General features: G+C 43.3%; 2 protein-coding genes across 7 annotated transcripts; one reads left to right on the forward strand and one right to left on the reverse strand.

Annotated features, from left to right (window-relative positions):
* Positions 1-563: 563 nt before the first annotated feature.
* PDCD4 (programmed cell death 4) lies at positions 564-20,005 on the forward strand. Of its 6 annotated transcripts, none has more exons than XM_082053532.1 (13): positions 3,483-3,620; positions 4,873-5,024; positions 6,194-6,290; positions 9,617-9,913; positions 10,436-10,530; positions 12,746-12,859; positions 13,126-13,347; positions 13,619-13,716; positions 15,245-15,359; positions 15,975-16,082; positions 17,140-17,250; positions 17,878-18,017; positions 19,276-20,005. In XM_082053532.1, the coding sequence occupies exons 3-13, from the start codon at positions 6,251-6,253 to the stop codon at positions 19,334-19,336; spliced, it is 1,401 nt and encodes a 466-aa protein (XP_081909658.1). In that variant the 5' UTR covers positions 3,483-3,620; positions 4,873-5,024; positions 6,194-6,250; the 3' UTR covers positions 19,337-20,005. The 6 variants fall into 6 exon arrangements, with proteins under 6 accessions (XP_081909660.1, XP_081909659.1, XP_081909658.1 ...); XM_082053535.1 differs by lacking the exons at positions 3,483-3,620; positions 4,873-5,024 and adding an exon at positions 5,950-6,108 and having other exon boundaries at positions 19,276-19,338; positions 19,705-20,005; XM_082053536.1 differs by lacking the exons at positions 3,483-3,620; positions 4,873-5,024 and adding an exon at positions 5,950-6,108 and having other exon boundaries at positions 19,276-19,338; positions 19,710-20,005.
* A 521-nt stretch (positions 20,006-20,526) lies between these two features.
* BBIP1 (BBSome interacting protein 1) lies at positions 20,527-21,047 on the reverse strand. The gene is made up of 2 exons (XM_082053537.1): positions 20,891-21,047; positions 20,527-20,811 (listed from the first exon to the last, which is right to left on the reverse strand). The coding sequence occupies exons 1-2, from the start codon at positions 20,934-20,936 to the stop codon at positions 20,657-20,659; spliced, it is 201 nt and encodes a 66-aa protein (XP_081909663.1). The 5' UTR covers positions 20,937-21,047; the 3' UTR covers positions 20,527-20,656.
* Between the last annotated feature and the right edge of the window lie 4,433 nt (positions 21,048-25,480).

The following is a 25,480-nucleotide window of genomic DNA, read 5'->3' on the forward strand; positions in this document are numbered from 1 at the left end:
AAAAATAAAAGTAGGGTGAAGGAAAAGAAAGCAGAAGGCCAAGAGACAGGCAACTGAACAGAGCAGATTGATTTTGCAGATAAAGATACACTTTTGCTCTCTGCATTATGTGTGGAAATTCATATTCCAAGTGCCACAGTAACAGACTCGATTGTAATCAAACAGAACTGCTGAGGTGTCAGGAGCACAGATGCTGCCTCTCAAAAAAATTTCAAGCAGAAAGCGAAACTTTGAAAAATCCGCAGTGCGGAGCGGAACAAAAATGTGGTATTTCTAACCCAACACAACTCTCTGCTTTTCACAGCTCTGTCTGGTGCTGGAGGTCGGGTCACCTACGTGAGTCACCCCAGCTGCAGCTCACATAAACCCTGATGAAAAGCGAAGGCCGGCAGCAAGCCGGGGACACGCGGTGCCCATTGTGTTCCAGCCATGGGCCGGGGGAAGGGCTGTTCCACGCGTTTTGGGGAACCTCAGCCAATGGATCCCTCCCCTGGGTGTTACGGGAGGGCTTGGCCAGCGTGTGAGAAAGGGAGGGGAGAGTTTGAAAACAACCCAGCAGGCTGGAAGGAAAGGAAGACGGCTAGAAAGCGCCCTGCTCGCCTCCCTGCGAAGCCTTTTGCTCCAGGTGGTCGGTGGTGCCCGGGCTGGCAGCGCAGAGGGGCCGGGAGCTCCGGCGGGTCCCGCGGGGCGCGGGCGGGCGCAGGTACCGGGGGGCCGGGGGGCGGGCGCGGAGCCCGCACAGGTTGTGTGGGGCTGCGGAGGGGCCAGAAACGATGCAAAGAGGGTCTTTTGTTTTGTTTTGTTTTCTATGGGAGGAGGAATCCTGCTCTTTTGATGGGGGTTTTGGTGGTATGTTTGCTATCAATGTGGCGGGGGGAGGGAGCAAGCGGGTCTCCGCAGCTCAGAGGTTCGCATGCGATCAGCTGTCTTGTAAATGCGACAGGCGTTTTTGAGGTTAGAAAGGCAAGAAGAGGCAGTATCTGTTAGCAGACCGGTTGATGCAATGGAAAAATACAAATAATCTTTCGTGTGCGTTCAGCCCTTTTTTTCAGGTCACGGTGTTTAAAAAATCAGAAAGTCCAAGCAGTCAAATCTAGAGAAGATTTTCAGTGATTGATAAGCCAGCTGCTAATAGAGACATTCAGCAGAAGAAGGAAAAAACACACTATTTTCTTATCTGGAGGTGTGCTGGATGGCTTAGGGGTTTTCATCTTTTGATTACTGAGACAGCTTTTGGGCCTCTTGAAAGTGATCCAGTCCTATATTTTACCAGAAAATCCTCTAGCGATTTTCCACGGTGCTTTAAAACGTGTAACTGGCATGATGCACTGGTGTGGTATTTTGTGGCATCTTCTCTTGTGCAGGTTCTGGTTACTGTTTCAGTTTCTCTGCCTCCTTCCTCCTCCTTGCAAAATCTTTTTAAAGCCCATTTGCATGGGAACCTGCTCCATGATCTATATTATTAGCTAGGATTTATTTTCCAAATGTCACTGATGACACTGTAGTGGTTTGCTTGGTAGATGCTAGTCAGCACAACCCAGAAAACAGTTTTTGATTGATGGGGAAACAACATCTTTTGAGGCTGCCTCCAGGTTGCATGTGAAAAAAAGTCTTGTGTGAGCATGTTGAACTGTCCTGACTTGAAAATGTCTGCAACTTAGTGTCTTCATGAACAAGAAAGATTTTCTGTCATTTGTCTGATGGGGAAAGTATTTATCATTAGAAATGCAGCAATCATGTTGCACAGTCTTTTAAGAGATCACTGTTGTTTTAATTCTTGAACCCAGTGTTGATGATTCATGCAGAGCTTGGCCAGTAAATGAATTTAGAGGCTCTTACACCAGGAAAGTTTGGCTCTTATTGCAGTCAAAAGTACACTGATTTGGAGTAGAATGATACTGAAAATGTATGTAAAACTGCTACAAAAGACAAGTCATAATCTGTTAACTGAGGATTCTTTCACTGGCAGCTGAAAAATCCTGCGATGCAAATGTATTAAAGCAGAAGGGATCTGTATTTTCTTCTCTCAGAGCATGGACTGCAATTGCTTGGGGTCTCCAGAGTCACAAATTACAGAGAGAAAACAAAGGGTTAGCTGAGTGTTTAGGAGAAGATTGTGAATGGAGGTAAAATACAAGACAGTGAAGGGAGACTACCATCTCTAATTAGGTGTCTGGCCTCAGGCAGCGCATGTAGAATAAACAGGGTAAATGTAAACTAAAAGAAGGTAGAAAGTTTGGAGGGTAGTGGATGGATAGGCATGGGTTAGCTGTCAACCCTGAAGGCGCAGCGTGTTAAGGGTTTGAGCAGTGGAGAAGGCAGCTGCAGCACCTTTATATCTGTTGGGTGTCCTGACCAGTAGGGATTCTGTCTGCCAGCTCCCAGGCAGTTGTGTTTCCCCGTCCTTCTGCCTCAACCCCTCTCCTCCAACACCCAACGCTGAAGAAGGTGCCAAGAGGCAGCAAAAAGTCTGAAACCCAAGTTAGCTGAGAGCAACACAAATACAGGATAATAAATTGTTTTTCTGATGGTTTTGCTTAAAAAAAAAAAAAAAAAAAGTTTCTGACTAAAGGAGGAGGACACAGCGTTGAAGAGGAGCCCAGCACAGCTGCCGCGGTTCCTGCGCTGCCCGTGGGTCCGGGGATGCGGGGCTCTCCTCTTCCCACTGCTGCTCTGTCACTGGGCCCCCAAACGCCCTCCATCCCCTCACGGGGTCCCTGGGTGCAGCCGATTTTCCACATCCTGGGCTCTGTTGTTCCAGATCTCGCCTAAAACCTGCCCAAGGTGTTGCTGCTCGACACTAATGATGCCCCTTGATGTTAATGAGTCAGATGATGGCACCATGTGCTTTGGCAAGTAGGCTGGGTTATGTTAGATGGGGAAATGCGTGTTGTTGGCCTGGTGTGTGTGTGACAGCCCCCAGGGACACTTCTTCATGCACCTACACAGCAAAAAACAGCTTTATTTTCACCACCAGCCCGGAGGGCCTGCAGGACCGGGCTTGAGCATGAGGGAGCCAAGCACGCAGCGCTACAGGGAGGAGTCTCTCTGCCTCCCTCACGCACCGAGGCATTTCCTCCACCTCCGCCCGGGAAGGCTGCGCTGGCCGCGGGTCACAGCCGGGCCGGGCCGCGCCAGCAGCCGCCCAGCAACCGGGCACCGCCGAGCGCTGCGGGGCCCCCCTCCCCACGAATGGTTCCTTCCCACTCCCCCACCCCCCCCCGCCGACACCTTCGAGATGGTTTCACCCTCCCCCTCTCTTCTCCTGTTTTTTTTCTTGAGGGCTGAACAACCCCACTGTCCCCACCCACCGGCATCCCCGCACGCCGATTGGCTGCGACGGCGGGCGGGAGCCAGCCAATCCGCGGCGTCGCTGGCTGCCGTGTCGCTGGGGGGAAGAAAACAAAAACAAGCAGGCCGGGGCGCGCGCGGCCGAGGGGGCGGGGCCGAGCGGCGGGAGCGGCGGGGCCGCCGGTAACGGTCCCGCGGGCGGGGAGAGGGGACGCGGCCCGGCCCGGGCGGCTCTGCTGGGTGTGTGGGGGCGGCCAGGCCGCGGGGCGAGCGCTGCGGGGCGCTTGGCGCCGTGAGGAGCTGCTCCCCCCGACTGACCCCCTGGCCAGGTAGCCCGCCCCGCTCTCGCAGCCCCGTCGCCTCCGGTTGCTCGCCGGTGGCAGGCGGGCTTGGCTGCCCAGCGAGCACCGGTTCGGCGCCTTTGGCCGTGCAGCGTTGCTGAGGGCGCGTCCCGTGAGGCGCGGGTGCTCCTCGGCCGCAGCCGGGCTGGATCAACGGCTGCCGGGCCTGAGCCGTGCGGGCGTGTGGCGGCGGGGCCGGGGCAGCCGCTCCCGCCGGGCCTCAGCCCCGCTCCCGCCTTCCCTGAGGGCCGCCTGGCTCCGCCGATCGTCTCCTCCGCACCACAGCGTCGTAGGAGTACCTAGGGCTTACCTGGCTGGTTTTGCATGTCTTTGCAGAATAGCGGGTGGCATTTGCAGGTCCCGAAAGCCTTAGTGGTGAGGAGTGTTGGCTTAGGGGGAGGACAAAAATCCTGTAAGCTGTGTGGAAGCTCTTCAGGGATGTTTTGTATAGGTGTAAGGTCTTGAGAAGTTTTGGAAGCTTTGTTGGGCAGCATGTGTTGTTCCTAAATGTTGGTGTGCTGGTATTCACCTCCTGGGGTAAAATTGCTTATTTAGATGAAGTACCTGCAGTGGTGGTGGGTACAATGTCTGTATGTAGCTGAGTATATTTTGCTTGTGGTTTCCAGTGACTTAGAAAATACCCTTGTCAGCTGAACTACTTCAAAAGTACTGTTTGTATTGCTGAGTAATCTTAAAATCTCTTTGTGGTGTTCTTGTTCTGCAGATACTTAAATTATCTCAATTTTGTTCCTGTATTATCTCTTCTAATATAACAATTTGAGGTTATTTATTCTGATGTTATTAAAGCGGGTTTTCAAATTGTGTTCTGTAGTTGATTTGTAGTACTGTGTGGTATAGCTCTGCAAAATATAAAATGATTTTTTTGATAATGGTGATAAATACCAGCATCCTGAAGTCCCAGCAGACCTATTGGCTTGGGTTCACAAGAGGGTGCATTGCTAAATTGAGATTATGTCTTCTGATCAGTATGACAACATGAATTGTAAAGCTCAGTTATTCCCTCATCCTTGTTACAAACAAAACAGGATGCTGCATCTCAAAAAGACAGCATATGAACATTGCATTGTTATCTATTACATGCTATAGATGGAGAATCTCAACTAGGGCCGTATATGGGAAAAATATATTTCTCCATTTGAATGTTAGGACTTGATTACAAATTATGTAACACATTATTGTTATTTAATACAGGTTTTGTCCTTTGTCTTCTTTTTCAAAGAGGTGAACAACTGATGGAACATTACACTAGGAAGAATAAAACTGTTCTGACAGGGTAGATTGCTCAGATTAGACTGAGATCTGTACCAAAAAAAAAATCTGTCAACAAACAGTAGCTGGGAACACTTGAGAACTCCTGGATGATTGATTGAGGTAACTTAAAAAAAATGATGCGAGGCAGGGAGGACTTCTTGTTACACAAAGCTGTTAACTGCTTGCGGTGACATTAGGAAATGCAAGATCATGACAGCTTGATGGTGTGCCCTAAACCAGAGTTTCTTTATTGCCAACGGTCTGTGATGAATCATTGGGAGTTAATACGTTTGTGGTAGGCAAGTGGGCTTAAGAAGGGAAAACAAGGAAGGAGAAAAAAAGGGGAAGGGAGTGCTGTTTGGTGTCACAATCTTGCCACTCAACGGTAAGCTGTTTTCAGGGCAGAAAAGGATGAGAAAGGGGTAAAAAGAGCCACTAGAGTCTTATGGGGTGGACACAAATACCAGTAATATTCACAGCACTATAGAGTGATTTGTGAATATCTTGCAAATTAAAAAGTGTATGTGACATTCTGGAGCTGCTGACTTTTTTTGTGTACATAAAGGAGAGGTGGATGATGCCATGTCCTTCACAGTGGCATGCGGTTGTTTTTATTATAGCAGCTGTCAGGAAGAGGGAGAAAGAGAGAGTAACAGAAAAAGAGAAGTGTTGGACTTTACTCCTTGCAGATTGAATGGTGGTTGTAAGGAGTGTTTGAAGGGTGCAGAAGCACAGATGTGAAAGCTTGACAGCTGTATGTACACATACAGTAAAACATAATGTTCTCAACAGAAGGAACAAAAACCAGCTTGTTTTCTAAGGGCTGGCCTGAACTCGATAAATTGGTACCATTTTATCAGTGTAGTTCACCTGAAGAATATTTCTCCTGTGGATGCAATTGTAACATTGATATTGTATGTTCAAATAGATAAGCACTTTGCAGAATATGATAGTCTAAGTTGATAGAGATGGCTTTTATCAACTATAAAAAGCTGCACACACAGGGCTTTTACCCTTAAAATAACGGCTTTTATCCTTATGTCTCCTTTATAAGCAACAGGACCGACGGCTGCTAAGACATTGAGGCTTAGATGTGTTTGAGGGTGGTGCTGTCTCACATTACACCATTTACCTTCCCAGGAACTTCTCAGTGGTTACTGATAGTTAATTACAACTTAAAAAAAATAAAAAAGCGTTGTATTTTGTGAGTGGAGCCTTTGCAGCTTTTTACCTCTTTTAAGATTTGGTCTAGTGCTTTTCTTCCCCTAAGCTTCTCCCTTTCTGTTTAGGTCTTGGAGGGAAAACATTAAGACTCTACATTTCACGGTCAGTTCTGTTAAGCAACTATGGAAATAGAAAAGGAGCACATTTATATTACCCCAACAGGTGAGTAATCAGTATTGTTTTACTTACAGTTGCTTAGCTGACCTCAAGTGTTCTCTGTAGAAAAATTATGTTATCTGTTCATTTTTTAACAGTACTGGTTAAAAAATAAAATCTTCACCAGAAATTTAAAGAATAGTTCTTTCAGTTATATATCATAGTAGCCTGTTTGATTACATTTATTTCAAAATGTGTTAAAATCATGAAGTTAACATTTCTTTAACTTACTAAATAATACTGACTCTGGACTCAGCAACTGACTTCAGTAGGGCTGGTGCAAAGAAATTAATAAGCTCAAAAGTAAAACATAAAATGTACAAATTCTGTATATGTTTAGCTTAAAATTAGAGGAAAGAAATTATGAAAGGCTTGACTGGAAGTGAGCTGGCATGGGAAAAATTTACCAAATAAGTGTTAGAGACTGTGCTGAAATTGACTGTTTTGTCCATATCACAAGGTGTATTATGATGCTTAGTCAAGTTAACACAGTTTCAAGTTATTCTCTGTATTCCAAAGGTTGTGATGATCTGCACTGACCTTTGTATACCAAAGAGTTTTTGTAGCTTTTAAATACTTTTCAGAAAAAATCTTATCTCTGTTAAGGTAGCATGTAATGCAGTTGAAGTGGCAACATGCTCCATATGACCTCTTATTTTAAACCAGAATTAGTTTGGTGTAGAAGATACATTGCTTCACAGCATTTTAGAATTATATTTGGATAGTAGGTGTGATACTGGTGGATATCTAAATTGACCTGGTTTGGTCAAATGAAATTTGTGTGTAGGTAAGTATTTGCTGAAGGCTTTGTTAATTAAGGTAGCACCATAAAAGCACAGATTTTAAGTGTACCTGCTGGGCTTAATAGCAGAATAGTAAGATAAATTTGGAGAACTTTTTAATATGTAATAAGCGTAGTCTTAAATTTTATAGAACCTTGTTATTGCTTATATATCTATATGTTATATAATGTAAAATTGAGGAGCTGAAAGGAATATTTGTATCATTTTATGTGTACTTTAAAAAAAAATAATTTAGAAATTGTTGAAAACTAGTACATCTGTTTAACCTGTTTTTTCAGCCTAACTGGGAAACTAGTAGTGTAAGGGCAGTTGGTTATAGCATTATGGAGAAAGAGGTTGATAGTGTCATATAAAAAAATATTAAAAAATGCATTGAGAAATATTGTCTTATGGGTAGGATGTTTCCTGTGGAGGATTTCCTTTAGTCTGGAACCTGGGATCAGGCTTGTGTAAGGAGGTTGGACTGTAGCCTCCCTTTTTATCCTTAGTTGCCAGATTCTGGACTGACTTGTGTTAATTGTTGGCCATTTTCTTTGGAGATAGAGACAGAAGTAAATGGTCATTGAAGAGCATAGTTCTTGGACAGCCAGATTGCAGGTCTGAACTGGAGAAATTAATGGGAAGAATTTAAGTTCACTTGTCTGAGATGTGCTTGTTGTGCCGATGTGGCCTCCCTGGGGAGTGAGAGGAAGGAAACCTGTTCTGTTTGGTTTTGCTTTTTTTCCCCTGCTGCTAGCTTTATGCAAATCTCTCATTGTTTTATTAAAATGTGAGACAAGCTGAGAAAGTTTGTTGTGGGGAATCTTTTCCTGGACATGATGCATGCTTTTCTTTTTTCGCTTGCTGGAAGCATAAAAGGAATGCTTTTGTGGGAGTAATGAGTGGAAAGATGAAGCTTAGACTGGAGTGGCTGCATTATTGTTCAGCTATAGCATTCACATCTGTGAACACTAGTGTCTGAATGTTATTTCTTTGATCATGAAGGAGGCAGTTGCATCAAACTTTATTAGTTTTGTAGTGTGATATCCTCTTTGATACGGTTAAATACTTTGAGGCTGGAAATATTTTATTAGCGGACTTCACTTTCAAAACAACTTTTCATGAACCTGTTTTGAATTGAAAAAATACAGTTCTGAGAAGTATTGCCAAATGATGTTGCTAATTAGAGTGTATTGGAATGGTGAAGTAATACATTCAGCTAAGTTCAAATACAAATTTAAAATACTGGTCATATTCTGGGCTTATGGCAGTGAACTTTTCTGTAAAGCAGGCTTGGCACAGCTGGAAAAGCAGCAGCTTCTGTGTGCCTCGTCATTGTGCTTCTTAGGGTTGGGGCTATAGGCTGGATCTTTAAGACTCTACTAAATCCTCAAGAAAAGAAGGGCTATGGAACAGAGCCAAGGCTGTTACCTTTCCATGTGTGTGTTTCAGTTTGCGAGGGCTCTCAGGGTATTAACTGGAATGTAAAGTTGTCCCCAGGTGCTTTTTTTAAATCTTGATGTTTAAGAAGGGGAAGAAGAACTTTAAACGGCTTCCGCCTATGATGCTCTCAGTAAGACATTCTGCTGAACCATACAGCTCAGGTGGGAGATATCCTAACTTTGTGAAATAAAAGACTTTATATCCAGTTTTAAATGTCCATTAAGTTCCCAGAAGAGTGAAACTGTTGCACTTCTCAGTGCTCTGAGACACTTACAGATCCTTAAGTTGTGAGGGAGTTATTTGTTGAGTATGAAACAAAGCTAGTTACCTATTATATGTGATTGTGCTGGGGAATAAACCATGGCCATTTTAGAAACAGTCTTGACAGAAGCTACAGTGAGGGGCAATCCATAGGGGAAAAAGAAAGATCACACTGTTTCAAAAGACTTCATTTATTCTATGAGCCTTTGTTACCGAACTCCCAAGGCTTTGTACTAAACAGCATTTTTTTTCCCCATAACTTCAAGAACAAAAAATAAAAGTAGTGATGGTTTTGTGTTCTTGTGAGTCTAAATCATTGCTTTTCCAGCTGGCAAGCTGTGCTTGAAATTCCTTGCATGAGGGGTATGTTGGTTGATGATTTAGGAAATTAATTTCACTTTGGTGTGACTAGTCTGTTAACATTAGTGAGTTCTTACGGAATTTACCGTGTTGGCAGTTTTGTCTGTTTCTAAATCATGAGATGAGTGGGTGGAGTGAGAACTAGGCACTTGGATCTTATGCACTGAGGAGTTCTGGTAGTTTTTGTTTAACAAGGGTGGGGTCTTCTGTGGTTTACCTGTTTATAAATGGTTTATTCATTCACTTTCCAGCACTTGACATATGCTCTGTTTAAACTGTGGATAGTTTGTGCTGGGGAATAAGGAACTCCTTATTGCTGTAGTGTGTAGACATATTTTAAAAACACCACCATTGCCTTAGCACTTTTGGAAATAAGAGTTCTGTTTAATGTCGTAATCCTTTTAAAATGCAATATGTTTGGGTATTCTAACATAAAACTGTTTAAAACTGTAACAGGTTTTTTTTTTTCTCTGTCTCCTTTTTAAGAGCTTGAGAATCTAAGTGACGCTCCATTTTCCGGTGATGAAGAAAATGGTGGGTCTGAGGAACGAAAGACTGAAATCAATGGAAATTGGATTCCCGCAACTTCAATTACTGAAGCCAAAATAAATGCTAAAGCAAAGAGACGATTGAGGAAAAATTCTTCTAGAGATTCTGGGAGAGGAGACTCTGTTAGTGACAACGGAGAGACACTGAAGATTGGAGCTGTACCAACGAGCCCAAAGGGGAAACTCCTGGACAGGCGATCCCGGTCTGGAAAGGGAAGAGGTCTGCCAAAGAAAGGTTGGTGTAGCTTAGTGAAGAGAGTAGCACATAAAGATTCTGTCCAAAACATTTTTTTTTTTTTTTTTCCACTGGGAATAATTTTCATAAACTGCAATCTCTGAGGAGGCATTTGGTTCTTTATGTTAGATAGTAAGTGGCATTCTTATCAGAAAATGTTATATATGTATTGCCAATTAACTTTTGTCTTTAAGTAGCTTTTCTTAGCAAATTTAATACACAAATTTGAACTGTTGGTGGTTTACAGGACTGTTATTAATGCAAACTTACAGCCTGGTTATATTTGAAAGTACAATTTCAACCTTCAGTAATTCTTCTGCAGTTTCATACTATTTCTAGTATCTTACTGAAAAGTGATTGAAAAGACCAGTTGCTGAAGTGGGAACATGTCATACGAATACGTGCTTTTCAGTGTGTCGTGTTAGAGTCAGGAGATGGGCACAGTGATCCATCACTCTTAAGTGAACAAATGTTGAGTTGAACCCAGAAGTATTCTTTGTAAACTGTCCCATATTTTGCCAGGTGGAGCAGGTGGTAAAGGAGTTTGGGGAACACCAGGTCAAGTGTATGATGTGGAAGAAGTAGACATTAAAGACCCTAATTATGATGATGACCAGGTAGGCAAATAATTTCTTTGCAGCATTGGCTTTGATTTCCTTTATTGATTTCAATTGCCGTGATACTTATATTAATGGAAGTTTGACCTTGTGAGTTATGTGAATGTCAGCCTGGCTGTACTAAATGTTCATTTTTATGTTGAAGAATGGTTTATTGGCTAGTTAAAAGATAACTGGTGTTAAAGTGTCACAGCCAAATACTCACAAATCTTACCACACAGGCCCTCTTTCTGTGCCTTTTCACAGGCATGTTCCTCACTGCTGGTTCCCGTGGAGGTGAATGTTGCAGTGCTGCTCTGTATTGCAAACAGGCACCATGTTAAAAATGCAACACAGACTTTATCAAGTTGGGAGTTCAGTCTGTGACTTCATGGATTTTTCTCTTTCATGTGTTCCCAGCCCTCACAATGTCGTGTGTCTACTTGGTATAAACACATCAAACTAGTGCAAAGTTCATAGCCTGGATATTTTGTCTACATTTAGAATATGTTGTGGAAGATTGCACCTTATTATATATTATGTATTATGTATTATCGGGGTGGGGGGATATAAATATCATTGCGCAAAGGGTGCTTTATAACATTAAATCACTGAGGAAAGGAAACACTGGTTACGAATAAAAATTACTAAAGTCTCTGAAATCAATACAATTGTGAGACTGTAAGTAAATTCTGTATAACTTAAGCAGAGTGACGGCAGTGTCCTTTGAGCAGAGGCTGTTTGCTGCACCGATAGCTGCTGAGAGGATGGTATGTGGGAATATCAAAACCTTCATCCAGTATCATTTTTTTTCTTGCAATTCAGCACTTCACATGGGCAGAGATAGCTGTTAAAAAATAAAGCTCACGAGTGCATAAAAGACAATTTTAATGAAGAATGAATAATCTGTGGAACTTCTGTATGCTTAGCTTTTCCAAAGTTGTAAACTAATGTGATGGAAGGATAGGCTTTTGGACTTCTGCTATACTTCTTTATAATGGAAAGCTTATTTCCAGTAGCCATTAGCTGGAAAACTTATTTTTTCAGATTTCTGTGATCTGTAATATTGCTTTGAATGTTACGTCTGTAGTCTGTGAGGAATAAATAGGGAACTGAATTACAGCGATGAGATCTGGCCATGCTGGAACTCTGCAGGACCTGGTTATACAGGAGGCAGTTGCTCTGTGATTCTTTTTTCCCTTTATGGAATGCCTTTGCTCACAAATATTCTGAAAATGCCTTTTCTTTGATTTGTACATGCTATCACCTGCCTGGTCACGCAGTCGTTAAGGAAGAGGGAAAACAGGCAGGCTGGGTGTTGGGGACTGAAGTGCCACTTGCAGGGAAAGGTGCTGAAATCTAAATCTGGTGCTGTGGCACAACTGACTGCTGGTCTGGGCCAGGGGCTTCTGTCGCTTTGCCTTCAGTGCACAGGCAGTTGGGCTGTTTTCGTGTGGTGTCAGCAGAATCCTAGGAACAGTTCGGAGCGTTCACCATTGTTTAACAGTAAATTTAGTCTTTCAGTTGAATTCAGCTAACAGTAAATCCAAAATATAAGAAGCATGACATTTAGCCAGCTTGTCCACACTTCGACTGTAGAGACGATCTGATGTTTTCTGGCAGAACACTGACTACCAAGACTAAAGCATTAAGGATTTCGAAGATAGAATCATAGAATGGTTTGGGTTAGAAAGAACCTTAAAGGTCATCTAGTTCCAACCCCACTGCCATGGGACACCTTCCACTAGACCAGGTTGCTTAAAGCCCCATCCAGCCTGGCCTTGAACACTTTCAAGGATGGGGCATCCACAGCTTCTCTGGGCAGCCTGTTCCAGAGCCTCACCACCCTTGTGGTGAAGAATTTCTTCCTTATATCTAATCTAAATCTGCACAGTTTAAAGCCCTTACCCTTTGTACTATTGCTATGTGCCCTTGTATAAAGTCTCTCTCCAGCTTTCTTGTAGGGCCCCTTTAGGTACTGGGAGGCTGCTATAAGGTCTCAGCCTTCTTCAGGCTGAACAACCCAAACTCTCCCAGCCTGTCCTCACAGGAGAGGCACTCCAGCCCTCTGATCATCCTCCTCTGGACTTGTTCCAACAGGTCCATGTCCCTCTTATGTTGGGGACCCCAGAGCTGAGTCCAGTATGTATTTTGACACTATTAGCCCTGCATGAGATGTGAGAAGGGGCAGGACTTTTGTAAAAAGATTATATGCTTTTGTTGTCTTTTAAAACAGGAGAACTGTGTCTATGAAACAGTAGTTTTGCCTCTGGATGAAAGAGCATTTGAAAAAACTTTAACACCAATCATACAGGAGTATTTTGAACATGGAGATACTAACGAAGTTTCGGTATGTCACATGTCTTTTTACTTTTTTATTGTCGGGGGGAAACCTGTAGCAAACGAAGGAATCCCAACTGCTAGCTATAAATGTGTGTATAGAGATGTTGGCAAGACATGTGCAAGAAGGATACCTAAGTAGTTATAGTTATTACATGAGCAGAAGCATATATGTAAATATATAAAAATAAGCATATATATAAAAATATATTTGTAATATAATATATAACAAAATTATGAAATCTTAATCTGTTTTGTTTTCCAAATCTTATTTAGGAGATGCTGAAGGATTTAAACCTTGGCGAAATGAAATACAGTGTGCCAGTGTTGGCTGTTTCCTTGGCATTAGAGGGGAAGGCTAGTCACAGGGAAATGACATCGAAACTTATCTCTGACCTTTGCGGGACAGTAGTAAGCAAAACCGATGTGGAAAAGTCCTTTGATAGACTGCTTAAAGAGCTACCTGAATTGGTGTTGGATTCTCCCAGGGCACCACAGGTATGTTTGTAAAGATTTATGCTAGTAGTCAAAAGGTTTTCTTTTAATTTGTGGCTAAAATTGATCAAGTAAGCTGAAACAGACTCTATATCTTGAAAGATATGTATGAATTATCTTGCTGTCTGTAATCCCCTACCAATTTCCCAGGCTGTGTTTTTACTTTGAGATGCCTCATTTAAATAGAATCTGAAAACCAAGCACGCTACAGTAGTCTACTTAGAACTACTTTGAAATTCAACATTTAATTAAAAATTCTTTTGTTCTGTTTCAGTTGGTGGGCCAATTTATTGCTAGAGCTGTTGGAGATGGGATTTTAAGCAGTACCTACATAGATGGCTACAAAGGCACTGTGGATTGCATCCAAGCTCGGTAACTTTATTGTTTTCTCTGTATAGCTACAGTTTTCCAAATGCCAAAGCCAATAATGATCAGGAATTTATGATTTCAGAAAAAATCATGTGGTTCTCTATAACTTCTTATTTTTTTTTAATTTAATATGATAAAAAAGAAGCCTACGAAGTCTGCAACAACAACAACATCATCTAGAATTACTCCAGTCACAGGAGAAATATTGAAAGTGCCTGAAAATGTATAAATACATTTGAGTTCAGTTTGTCGGGTTTGTTGTCCAGCTTATGGTTGAGGGTAAAAAAAAAAAAAGGGAGCTGAAACAGGAAGTGATTAGAGAAGGTTTTGTCTTTAGAAAAAGCTTTAAGGTGATTACTGGGTAAATATAGCATCAGGACAGCTGCTGTAAATATGTTGTGAAATACAGAAAGGATTAACTGTTTTGCCTTATAAAGGTTTGAAGCTCGTGCAGTGCTTTCCCAGATTTTCTCTGTAATGCTTTATTCATCACGAAGCATAATTGTTTTCCATGTCAGGGTGAGAAGTTTGAAGCAGCAATCTCTGACAAAGAGGGACATTTTAATAACTAGCTGTGTTTTATTACTTTCCCCCGCGAAAGCATATGTTTCAGGCTTGATGTGGAAGTGCTGAAATCTTGCAGCTTCTAAAGCTTCATTTGTAACAATCATAGCTGGGCACTTTCAGAAGGAAGGGAAACGCTTAGCTGCCTGACTTGGGCATTCAAATGGTGAAAATTATCTGTCAGTTCTAGAAATGTCCCCTGTGATTTGAAGGATTGTAGCCTCCTTACTGCACATCTGGGATGCTTTGCTGCCTTTGCTATTTCTTGGCCAGTCTGTTCTGCTCGTTTAATCTTGGTGAACAGAGTTATTGGTATTGGCTAGCCCCAGTATGAGGGTTGGAAAAACTGTTCCTTCTTTAGCTGGATGGTGCTTAACTGGATCTGAGATTTTTTTTTTTCACCTTATTTCCTTTTTCATTCTTTCCTCAATGAACTGACAAACTTCCCTAGTTCACACCATCTTTTTTCAGCTACATATTTGCCTTCTGAAGTGCTGTTTTGGCTTAAATTCTCCAGTTTTCGTAATCTTTTTAGACCCAAACAGAAGAGAGTATTTCAGTAGAAAAGCTGTTCTTCAGTGTGGAAACAACTCAACCCTCTTTTGTTTAAGATACACATGCCAAGCTGCATTCTTGGAGGAGCCTGGATACAATGCATAAGAACATACTAAATTCTTTCTCGTGAGGATGTTTCAGATTCTGCACTGATGATTCAGATCTGCTGCCATCACAGGATTGTTAGCTGTCCTTAGCATGGTATAACTAGAAGTGTGAAGGTGGCAGAAAGAGATGTGGGGGGGTAGCTTACTGGCTTCTTGATACACATGTTCCCATGGAGTTGCTAACCTTGACCTCTTCCCAGGGACCTGGTTGCTTTGTCCAAAAATGAATGGCAGTGGGGGAAGTCACAGATACCTTTTAATGAAGTTTTGTAATAACTCTTTGAAACACAAACTTTGCTTTCTAGAGCTGCACTGGACCGAGCTACTGTGTTGCTGAGCATGACAAAGGGTGGAAAGCGTATAGACAACGTATGGGGGTCAGGAGGTGGCCAGCAGTCTGTGAAACACCTTGTCAAAGAGGTAGCTGACTTCTACAAAACTTTTCTCTCAAGTGTTTAGTTTGTCTAAGCTTATCTTGTTTGGCATGGTGCTGAGAGATACATATATCCTGTAGCAAAATGATGTCTTGAGTGTTTTGCCTTTTTTGATTGTTTTGGGTTTTTTTTTTTCATTTATACAAAGTATTTTTTAAAAACAGTTGTACATCATGTAGAGGTGGTAGGTGCCCCATCCCTGGAGACATTCAAGGCCAGGCTGGACGGGGCTCCAAGCAACTTGATCTGGTTGAAGATGTCCCAGCTCATTGCAGGGGGGTTGGACTAGGTTACCTTTGAAAGTCCCTTCCAACCCAAACTGTTCTATTAATCGTATTCATATTAACCTTTTATGGTGATAACACATCTAAAACTATGTTTTTGGTGCTTGTGTGTCTGTATTAACACTATGGATAGTCATTTGGCTGACGCTGTTTCAGGTCACTGGTTACGTCTCAATTTAATTACATTGATAAAAACACTAGCAGCGAGTTTCAGGAACTAACTGCTGGGCTAATTGCAGATTATCAAAATAGTTGATAACTTTTAAATTTTATATCTAATTAGTGTTGGGCTTTTTGTTTGTTTTAAAATTCAATAGATCGATATGTTGCTGAAAGAGTATTTGCTTTCCGGAGATGTACTGGAAGCTGAACGCTGCCTTCAGGAACTGGAAGTACCCCATTTTCATCATGAACTTGTATATGAAGTAAGGAGAAATCAGAGTCCCTTTAATAATTGTCAGTAATATCAACAGGTTTGGTTTTGTTTTGATGTGGGCATGCAAATAATATAACTGGGATCTGACGCTCAGATTGCAAGTTCTGATGTTATTTGAATAACTAAATTGTTTCATGTAAAGTTAATGGTTTATGTGCTCATTTGTGTGCACATTGTGCAACAAGTAAGCTGCTGCTAACTCCACAAGATCCAGAATTAATTTTTGTTTATTGGGTAAACAGCTGAATTTGGATTGATTACTGAAAAAGAAGAGCTCCATTTGTTTTCTGCTGAGGAATATCAGCAAAAAGCCATGCTTTGTTTTGGTGTTTTATTGCCTTTTCATTTCAGATATCTGAGTATTCTAATGGGTGTTACCTATTTTTGTAAAGTTGCAGAGTTCCTTTTCAGGGTCGAATTGTTCCATCTCTAGTATGTTTGTAAAAGCTCTGCGATATTTCAGAACCAGACTACATGAGAGAAAGATAATCTCTGCTGGATCTGGGAGACTGTTCCCCCATGTACTCTTTTGTCTGCCAAACTGGGAAATGGTTGTTCACCATAAAGCTGAGCACCCACAATCCACAAAATTTTCTTTTCAGTAAACTGACTCCTTTTAGAAAATCCCTTCACGATAGAAAAACAGAAGCCTTTTAGTTGATGGGGGTTGTGGAGATTTGTGGATTTTAAACTTCTAGGTGTTTCTAAAATCACAGATAAAAAAAATCGTAGATACAAAATTAATTTCACAAAATTAATGAACTGCCATCTGTACTGCAGCAACCATGTGGATATAGCACATAACTCTCAAACCAGAGCCAGAAAAGCAATGCTTTTCACTCTCTCTAGTTCTTTCTGGTTTGTTGTACCTTTTATCTTTATCCAAATAATTTTAATCAGTTTTTCTTTTCAAATAAGGTACTGAAATTGTGAGTGCCTGTAACAAATGGACTTGTCTTCTCCAGAAGATGCATAATCGTGGTCTCCTTTTGGCACCTTATGCTTATACAACATGTACTTGAACCACTTGTATGATTTCTTTTTAGGCTGTTGTGATGGTTTTGGAGTCAACTGGAGAAAAGACCTTTAAAATGATGCTGGATTTATTGAAATCTCTCTGGAGGTCTTCTGTCATTACTATGGACCAAATGAAAAGAGTAAGTGTGGCATTCGGAGAATTTCATGTAAGGTCTTCCAAAATTTGTATAGTTTTTACCTTTAAGTATCATTTGTAGTCTACTGCTGACTCTTTTAAATTCTCCATAGTCATTCTGTATTTCATACAAATAATCTGTCACTGAGGTAGCTACAATACTTCTCATGTACTGGAAGAAGTACAAATTCTGAGCAGAACTGTGAGGTACAGAATATTTCTGTCTTCAGTCAAAAATTTCCAACTGCTTTTATGCAACTAAATGGTTAATAATTGTAAATACTGCAGTATAGCTTCATTTTTCTTAAACTTGATTTTCCTTTTTATCCTGTAGTTCTTCATAATTGAAGTAGAATAAGAACCCACTTAATTACAAATGGCTTCTAAAGAAGTTAAAAGTTCAGCTGGTGTTTTTATGTAGAAGTAGGTGTGTAACGCTGTGGTATTGTTTGGTATTATACTGTGTTTTTCCACTGACTTGCAGCGGCTCTCCTTTAGGTTTGTTGAAACTGTCCATAGTATATGTGAAACTATATTGAAAAGGAAATCCTGCAGGTGCAAAAGGGTATTTAAAAAAATGTAATAAAAGCATAGAATAACCAGATATATTGGTAAAATTTTTACATTGCAGGGCTATGAACGAGTTTACTGTGAAATCCCAGATATTAACCTGGATGTGCCACACTCCTATTCTGTGCTTGAGCGGTTTGTAGAGGAATGCTTTCGAGCTGGAATAATCTCCAAACCACTCAGAGACCTGTGTCCTTCAAGGTACTTATTTTATTGTAGATAGGTGGTTTTTGTCTCCATTGTAGGTAACTGAAATCAGGATTTTATGACCAAAGTATTACAGACTGGAACTATAAACTATGGAGCATGGAGAAATAGAGGGGTTGGACTGGTAAAAAGTTTATTAAGAAGCTGTGCTGATGTGAAACCTGTTATATGGAGGCTGGGATAAATACTTGAGGAAAGTGAGTACACCTCTCCAGAGCATGCAGTTTGGCCTTACTCTCTTTTGCAGATTTGCTTGGTAGAGATCAGGGAGTACTGAGAAGGAAGGTTCAGGGGTCACAATGATCCATGTAGGTGACAGTGGGGAAAAAAAAAAAAAAAAAAAGGAAAAAAAACCCTTAAAATTGTTTAAACATACCAAACTGCATAATAGAGTAAGATAAGACAACCAATTCTAATGTTTATGTCCAAAGGAGCAGGACACTTGTGTGGAATAAGCTCTACACACCTGATCCCTTTGTATCTGCCAGGTGGTTTGTATAGTACTTTTTGTTTTGTTATTGTTTACTTATTCACAGCATAAATTATGCTCTTTGAACTGTAGCTAATCTGTTCTCTCCTTATTGGTCACAATACGATTCGCAAGTTTCATTTCCTGTGGGGAATACATGTAAATTTTAATATACTTTGTTGAAACTATTATTCGCCATTTTATGCATTGGGAATACTATTTGTTAGACAGATCTTTTCCAGTTTGGGTGCTTTGTTGGGCTTGTTAAACCCTCTTGACAGCTTGTGGTGAACTCAGATTTTGAAATGTTATCAAAACCAGCCTCTATTTGTGGACTTTGAAAGTGAGTTTGGGTGTATCTTGGTATCAAGTATTTTGCAGGCTTGGGATGTGAGAGGTTGAAAGTCACTGCAACAAAAGCTTGACTACATTTCAGTTACCATTAATACACTGAAGAGACATTTTTGGCTTATGTACTTTAGTTTTGGGTAGAAAAACACCATTCCTAGGCTTTCAAACCTTTTGCAAATGTGAACATTAAAATGTGAGCGAAGTAGAAAGCACTTGACAATGCAAATTTTTAAAAGCTCCTTACAAAGAAACCTAGATGTGAGATTTTAAGCCATTTATCAATGATCAAGAAATCAGCTAATTTTACTGAAGTTACACAGCTTAGATTTGGCTCTCAAGACCAAGAGAAGATTCTTCATTGTGATGGATAAGAAAAAAACCAAGCAATGCTACTTTGAACTTACTGAAAATGTACTTTCTGCTTTCTTACAGAGGCAGAAAGCGCTTTGTGAGTGAAGGAGACGGAGGTCGTCTTAAACTAGAAAGCTACTGAATGTGAGAACCAACTCCTGCAGCCTTAAAGTTTAAAGGGAAAAATAGATATCTACATATATACAAACACACGTGTTTTTGGTGTGTGTATGTATATTTGTATACACATATATATACACCAAAATTTTAAGAGTTGCTTAGCACAGTTCATATTTTTTTAAAAGCACGTTTTGGGTACAAATCATTTTTTTTTAAAATAGTTTTATAAATTTCAGGAAGAAAACTTATTTCTTTGGGCATATAGTAGAACAACTGGCCACTCTGCTGTGGTGGTGCCTTCAAATAAGCTACCTTTTTAAGTGCCATATGTTTATGACCTAATCATTCCATGTTTGCATTGATGTCTGACTGCTGCTTTTCTCTTTCAAGGACAGTGTTGTCATCATAAATCACTGGTTTATACTAAGCTTTATAGAAGGGTCAAGTTAAGCTGCTGTGATCCCATTTCTGTTGCTGCTGAAGAAATACTGTGCTTTGGGAAGAAAAAACAGCTGTTTCTTTGTTTTAAAGAGCCCAAGAAAATGGGAGTTGGGTCATAAGAAATTCATCTGTTTCAGGGGTGAACACTGGTTGGTTTTAGCCCCCATGTACCAAAATTGTCTTTTTTTTTTCTATGTAACTGGAAAAGTGCAAAGTTCTGGTAAAGCATATTAAAAATATTTTTTGTGAAGCTCTCCTGTCTGCCTTTTTTTTTTAAATTTAAACAGATCGAATTTAATCACATTCTCTGAAGTGTGTGCAATTAAGCTTTACCTCTAACACTGCCCCTTTGTATTGTTCCAGAAAAGCACTGAGTAATTAAACTCACGGTAAGTATCTACCAAATGCTTTTGAAAACAAGCGACTTGCTGGGAGTGTCCAGGCTGGCAGGGAGATGTTTTGGATGTGTCTATACAGCGCAGCTTTGCCAAGAACAAGATGGATCTGGGGCAGGCTGACAGCATCACCGTGCGGCCCCCTCTGCTCGTTCCCGTTCTGCAGCGGGGTGTCAGGCTGCGGTTGGGCGGTGCAGGGACCGGCCGGGAGCACGCTGTGCCCGGGACAGCAGCGCTGCAGCTCCGGGGTCCCACCGGCCGTTATTAGACCATGGCGGGTGGAACTCGCCTCCTCCCGTTGTCCCTGGAGCAGCGGCTACCGGGGGTTCGTTACCTGTCGGGCTGGGCCAGCCTAAAGACATTTAGAAACGTCGCCTTGAAATCAGCAAGTGGAACGTTTACTGAAAAACGCCAGAAATGGAGCCTCCCGCCACCCCGCCCCCCCGCCCAGCAGGATCCCCGGTTCTCGGTCGGTCTCCCGTCACACGGCCAGTCCCTCCCCGGGGCTAGGGCCGGGGCGGCGGCGTCCCCTCGGGCGGCCGCGCCGCCTCCAGCGCCGCCCGCTGCAGCTTCTCCAGCTTCTCCAGCGTCACCGACTTAAGCGGCAGCACCTTGGGCTTGCACAGCACCATGGAGGCCGTGTCCTCCACCGACAGCTGCCCTGCAAGGGGAGAGAAGCGCCTTGCGTGAGCGCCGGGGCCAGGCCGCACCGGCTGCCGGGGCGCGGCCGCCGCCGGTACCTTGTTTGGGCAGCACCTCCCGGAACGCGTCCTTCCTCTCCTGCATGGCGGCTCACGCGCGGCGGCACCGGGCCTGGCACCGCCCGCTCGGGCGTGCGCGCTGCTGAGGGAGTAGGCCGGCTCTCCGCTAAGAAAACTACAGTTCCCAGCGTGCACTGCGCGCCACGGCGCGCACTGCCCGGCGCTCAGGCCGCCTCGTACCCAAGTGCATGCTGGGAATTGTAGTCCTTCGGGGGCGGAACTGCGCTCGGCAGCCAACTCTGTGATGGGACTTGTAGTCCTTTGCGTGGCGCAGTGCACGCCGGGAACTGTAGTTGACGAGTTGGGGCCGCGCCCCGGGCGGGGCGGGAGCGGCTCTCCCGGGCCTGCCCGGTCCCTGCCCGCCCCGCGGGGCGGCGGGGGTTGCGGGCAGCAGGACGCGGACCCAACCTGGCCCGGGACCGGGGGCTCGGTGGGAGCGCGCAGACCCGAGCCCGGCCGGGCCCGCGTCCCCGCGGAGCTCCCGCTGCACCGGGGCTCTGCAGTGGGGCGGCGCCGTCCGACCTGCGCGGGCCGGCCCGGCGCCGCGGCGCGTTCTGCGCTGCCCGCCCCCCGCCCCGCCGGGCCCGCGCTCCTCCTTGCCGTGAAACTCGGGATTTGGGGCTTTTTTTGGGGTTGTTTTTATTTAAGTAAAACCCGCAACAGACCCCCTCCAACAGACGGCTTGGCCGGGGCGGCGCGTTCGATGTGAATCGCGGTCCTGTTCAACGTGTAAACAGCAGCAAAAGCCGGTGTCTCTCCTGACGCCCAGGGCTTAAGTGTCGCCAAACTTGATCAGCCGGTGCGCCCTCGGTCCCCTCCTTCCTCCCCGGCCGGCGTTTGGGAGGATCCTCCCCTCGTAGCAGCTTCCCCGCGAAGCCCGGCGCGAAGCCGCCGTGGGAGCCCGGGCCGGCGGGGACGGATCCGCCCGCGCGTCCCTGGGCGATGCGCAGCGCCGCCCCAATTCCGGGATGTGTTGTAATTTTAGATTTCGCTAATGAGCTTGCCTGTGTGACCTGCACACGTCGTCTGTGTTGGCCTTTGCTTTGGGGATTGATGGTTAAAGCACCTAATCCTGCCCACCCGGCCTCTGCAGGTGGTGGTGATGCCTTTAGTTGTTCTGAGATACGAGAACTTGCTCCATATCACCGCACAGGGACTGGCTGTGGATGAATAAAATTAATCACAAGTAGTGCTAAGAAACAGAAAATGAGGGAGAAAATTATTTCTGCTAATGATTCTTTTCCATTTTGTATTGACGTGGTTGGCTGCGTGCTGCCCTCTGCCAGCTCAGGCACCGTGCCGTGGACCTGCTGCTGTGGATTCAAGGTGTTCCTGGGTTTGCTGGGAGACCAGTGCAAAAAATTTAGATTCCAGTAAGCAACACCTCTCTGATAGTTATTTAAAGCCTCTGTCTGCATTGTTCCTGAACTATTTCCTTTTTCCTCTAAGGCAACCTAGAGAAGGAAACCAACAGTCCCTCAGGTAGCCTGCTCCCACCTCACTTGGAGTCTCGCCTGCTTATTGGGTTGGAGGCCAACAGAGAACCTGTAGAGGCTGAGTGTGGATCTCCTACCTCCTGTCTGTTGTGGAGTCGGCCTAAGATAACACTTCTGGTTTGGTCCAGAGCAGCACAGAAGTGGGCTCGTTTCTGGTGCGATTCACTTATTCCACTTTCAGAGCAGAAGATGGACGTTGATGAGACTATAAAATGGGCATGCTTGCTTGAGACATCCTTCCCTACCCTTTGAAGTGTACAGAAGTGTTCCCACTGATTTCAACGCGAAAAGCTGCCTCTTTGTCTGGTGCGCTAGTCCGTATGGCAATTAGTATTTCATACTGATTGGAAGGGAAAAGGACCAGGGACTGATTAATGAAGACTTTGGATGCTTGAAGACCAGGGTATTTTAAACAGTACATGTAATTTGCAGATCAGTAATTTAGTAGTTTGTTTGCTTGAAACAAACTTTTGTTTGAAAAAAAACCACAACCAAACTGATCCAGTTAGCATCTTAGCTGTGGCTAAAATTGAGTGTAAAAGACAGCCAATTGCAACTGAAAACCTTGCACTGTGAGACCAACTGTTATTCCTGTGGTAACAAAAATAGCCTGCAGAACAACTGAAGATGAGCTGAAAGCAAGACATTGAAATCAAATTGCAGGCTAGGTTATCTGACAGTGTCCTTCACAGTGCCAGTGACCACCTGGAGTCCAGCATTATGTGAGGACTGGCATGCATAGCAGCCAGAGCCCATCTCGGTCATGTAGGGAATCACTTTCCAAATGGAGTTTTCCTGCCAACGGGGTTTGTTTGCTTGGTGATAAGAAACAATGGTCAACTCAGTTTGTTACTTGAGCATTTTAGTGACTGAGAAGTGGAATCTGGCATCGCGTGCTAAATCCATTTTCTTAGCTAATCAAATGCCAACTTGGCAGCCTCTCTAGAAAGCTGATAGCACTGGGACAGGCGTTATTGTGGGAATTGTTTTCAACAATCTCTAGTAAGTCTGCTTTTAAGACACCTCTTTCTGTTGGGGAAAAAACACAGTTATCACCTTCAGGACTGGCAGAGAGAAGAAAAAGGCATGGGCATTGTCTGCAGCTTAATATTGTACTTGTTGAAGTACTGTAAAAACAGGAATGGGTCTAGCTTTGAGTAAGCGTAGTACATATTTACCGGAGTGGTGTTAGCCATAGCTGAGAGCAGGGAAAAGAATGGCACAGAGGACCTAATTCCCCTTGTTTTGTTGGAAGAGGGACAACAAGAGGAGACATGACTTTTCCAATTACAGATGCGGGATTCGATCTGTTCTTCTGCTAAAAAAAGTGTAGTTATACCTCATTTTTTGCATCTGGGGTCAGCTTAAACTAGAACATAAACTCATTTCTCTCACAGGCCTTTCCAGTTGCCAGATATAGCTAGAAAGCAGAAATACTTTGCCAAAACCCTTCGATCTGGGAAAAGCACCATGCACTTGCAGTGTGACGGTGCCGAGTTGGTGCAGTGTCTTGGTGCCACCCTGTGTGGCTGGAGAATCAGAGCAAGACTGTCCTTGAGCACAGCACAATAACACCCAGGTCTCAAGTTGTGACCCTGTGGTGTGCAGCTTCCTAAAGTCCTGACCTTTGGATAAAGGACCTTGTGACCTTTGGATAAAACTCTATGTTACTTGACAAAGCTTGAGAGTGGTATCCAGGGAGAGGACAACGCGATCTAGGTTACGTATCCTTACTTTACTGATGTCACAAACAAGTTGTTATTCTTGTGGACTGCAGAAAGCCTCGCAACCACAAAACCAGCAATAATTTTATAAATGATAAGCTTGTTTTCCTCCTCCTCTTCCCAACATACTCCAAGTGCAGCAGGCAGCAGAGATGCTGGAATCCAGAGAGTTTCGTAACATGGCAGCCGCTTGCTGAAAGCCCTGCAGATACAAAACAACACTTATTTTCAGTCTTGAGAAACATCTCCTACTAAGTAGAAGAAAAAAGCATTTAGGTGAAGCAATGTTGCCAGTCCCATTTGTTTGTGAGTCTTGTTTTCCATCTTTCCACATTTTAAATGCTTTTTATTTTCATTCTGCCTTTTGAGCCGTTCAAGTTCATGTTTTCCATTTTTTCCGTATGACAAGAAAGTCTGGAATCAAGTCCTTACTTTAAAACCAAAAATCTGGTTGAGAGGCCCATATAATCATATAGCTCGAGACATAAGGTGTTTAAAAATAAAGCCACTTCCATGAGAATTACCCATCTTGAAGGTGATTTTTTTGTTCTCAGTTTAAGTAAACACTTTGTTGACAGTTTAAGAAGCTTTTAACAACACCTAATCTGTGTTTGCTTTCCAGGCAGATCTCTCTCTCTCTTTTCTTCTTCTTCTTCTCTTCTAAAGATCTAGAGCTTGTATTACCTCTATATGTGCTGACGAGGTCAGAAATGTAGTGTACCAGCATGACTGTGATGTGTGTTGAATAATGCATACCGATGCTTTTAAAAATAGACGTGCAGATTTCATGCAATTGTCCCCTTAGCTGCTGAGTGGCAGCACGGGATCCAGAGCCCATCTTCTTCAGAGAGAGGAGGAGGAAGGTGGCTTGGGTTTACTGGGGGTGGGTAAGGTGGGGAACAGAAAGTCTCGTGTGACTCCTCCAGGGAATCACAAATGCCTTCAGAGCCTGAAGCTTGGTAGCTTGATGCTTAACCCAGCCCTTGTTTTTGGGAGTAGACAGATGAGTGATTGCTTTTAGTTGAGCTTTCTGAATATACTTATTTAAAATCTGTCGTTGTTTGATGCAGTGGTATCCTCAACCTGTACACACAAGGCAAGAAGGAGATGCCCTTATTCACTGTGAAGATTTGTCTTTCACTGCTACATACGTGAATGTGCCTGGAAATGCGTTATCCAAGGAACAGAGGAACAGCTGTTTGATGGGCTGCTCTTCCTGCTCCATCCCTAGAAGTAACGTCCAGTAAATGCAGAGACCTGCCTATGGCATTGCCCTGTCTAAGTCCCACTCCGGGCTCCCAAGCCAGATGCTCTAAAGTGGCATTTCTAGGACTTACTGCTCTACTTGT

This window comes from Streptopelia decaocto (genome assembly GCF_964273445.1).
Source record: "Streptopelia decaocto genome assembly, chromosome: 5".
In the NCBI taxonomy this organism is placed as follows: Eukaryota; Metazoa; Chordata; class Aves; order Columbiformes; family Columbidae; genus Streptopelia; species Streptopelia decaocto.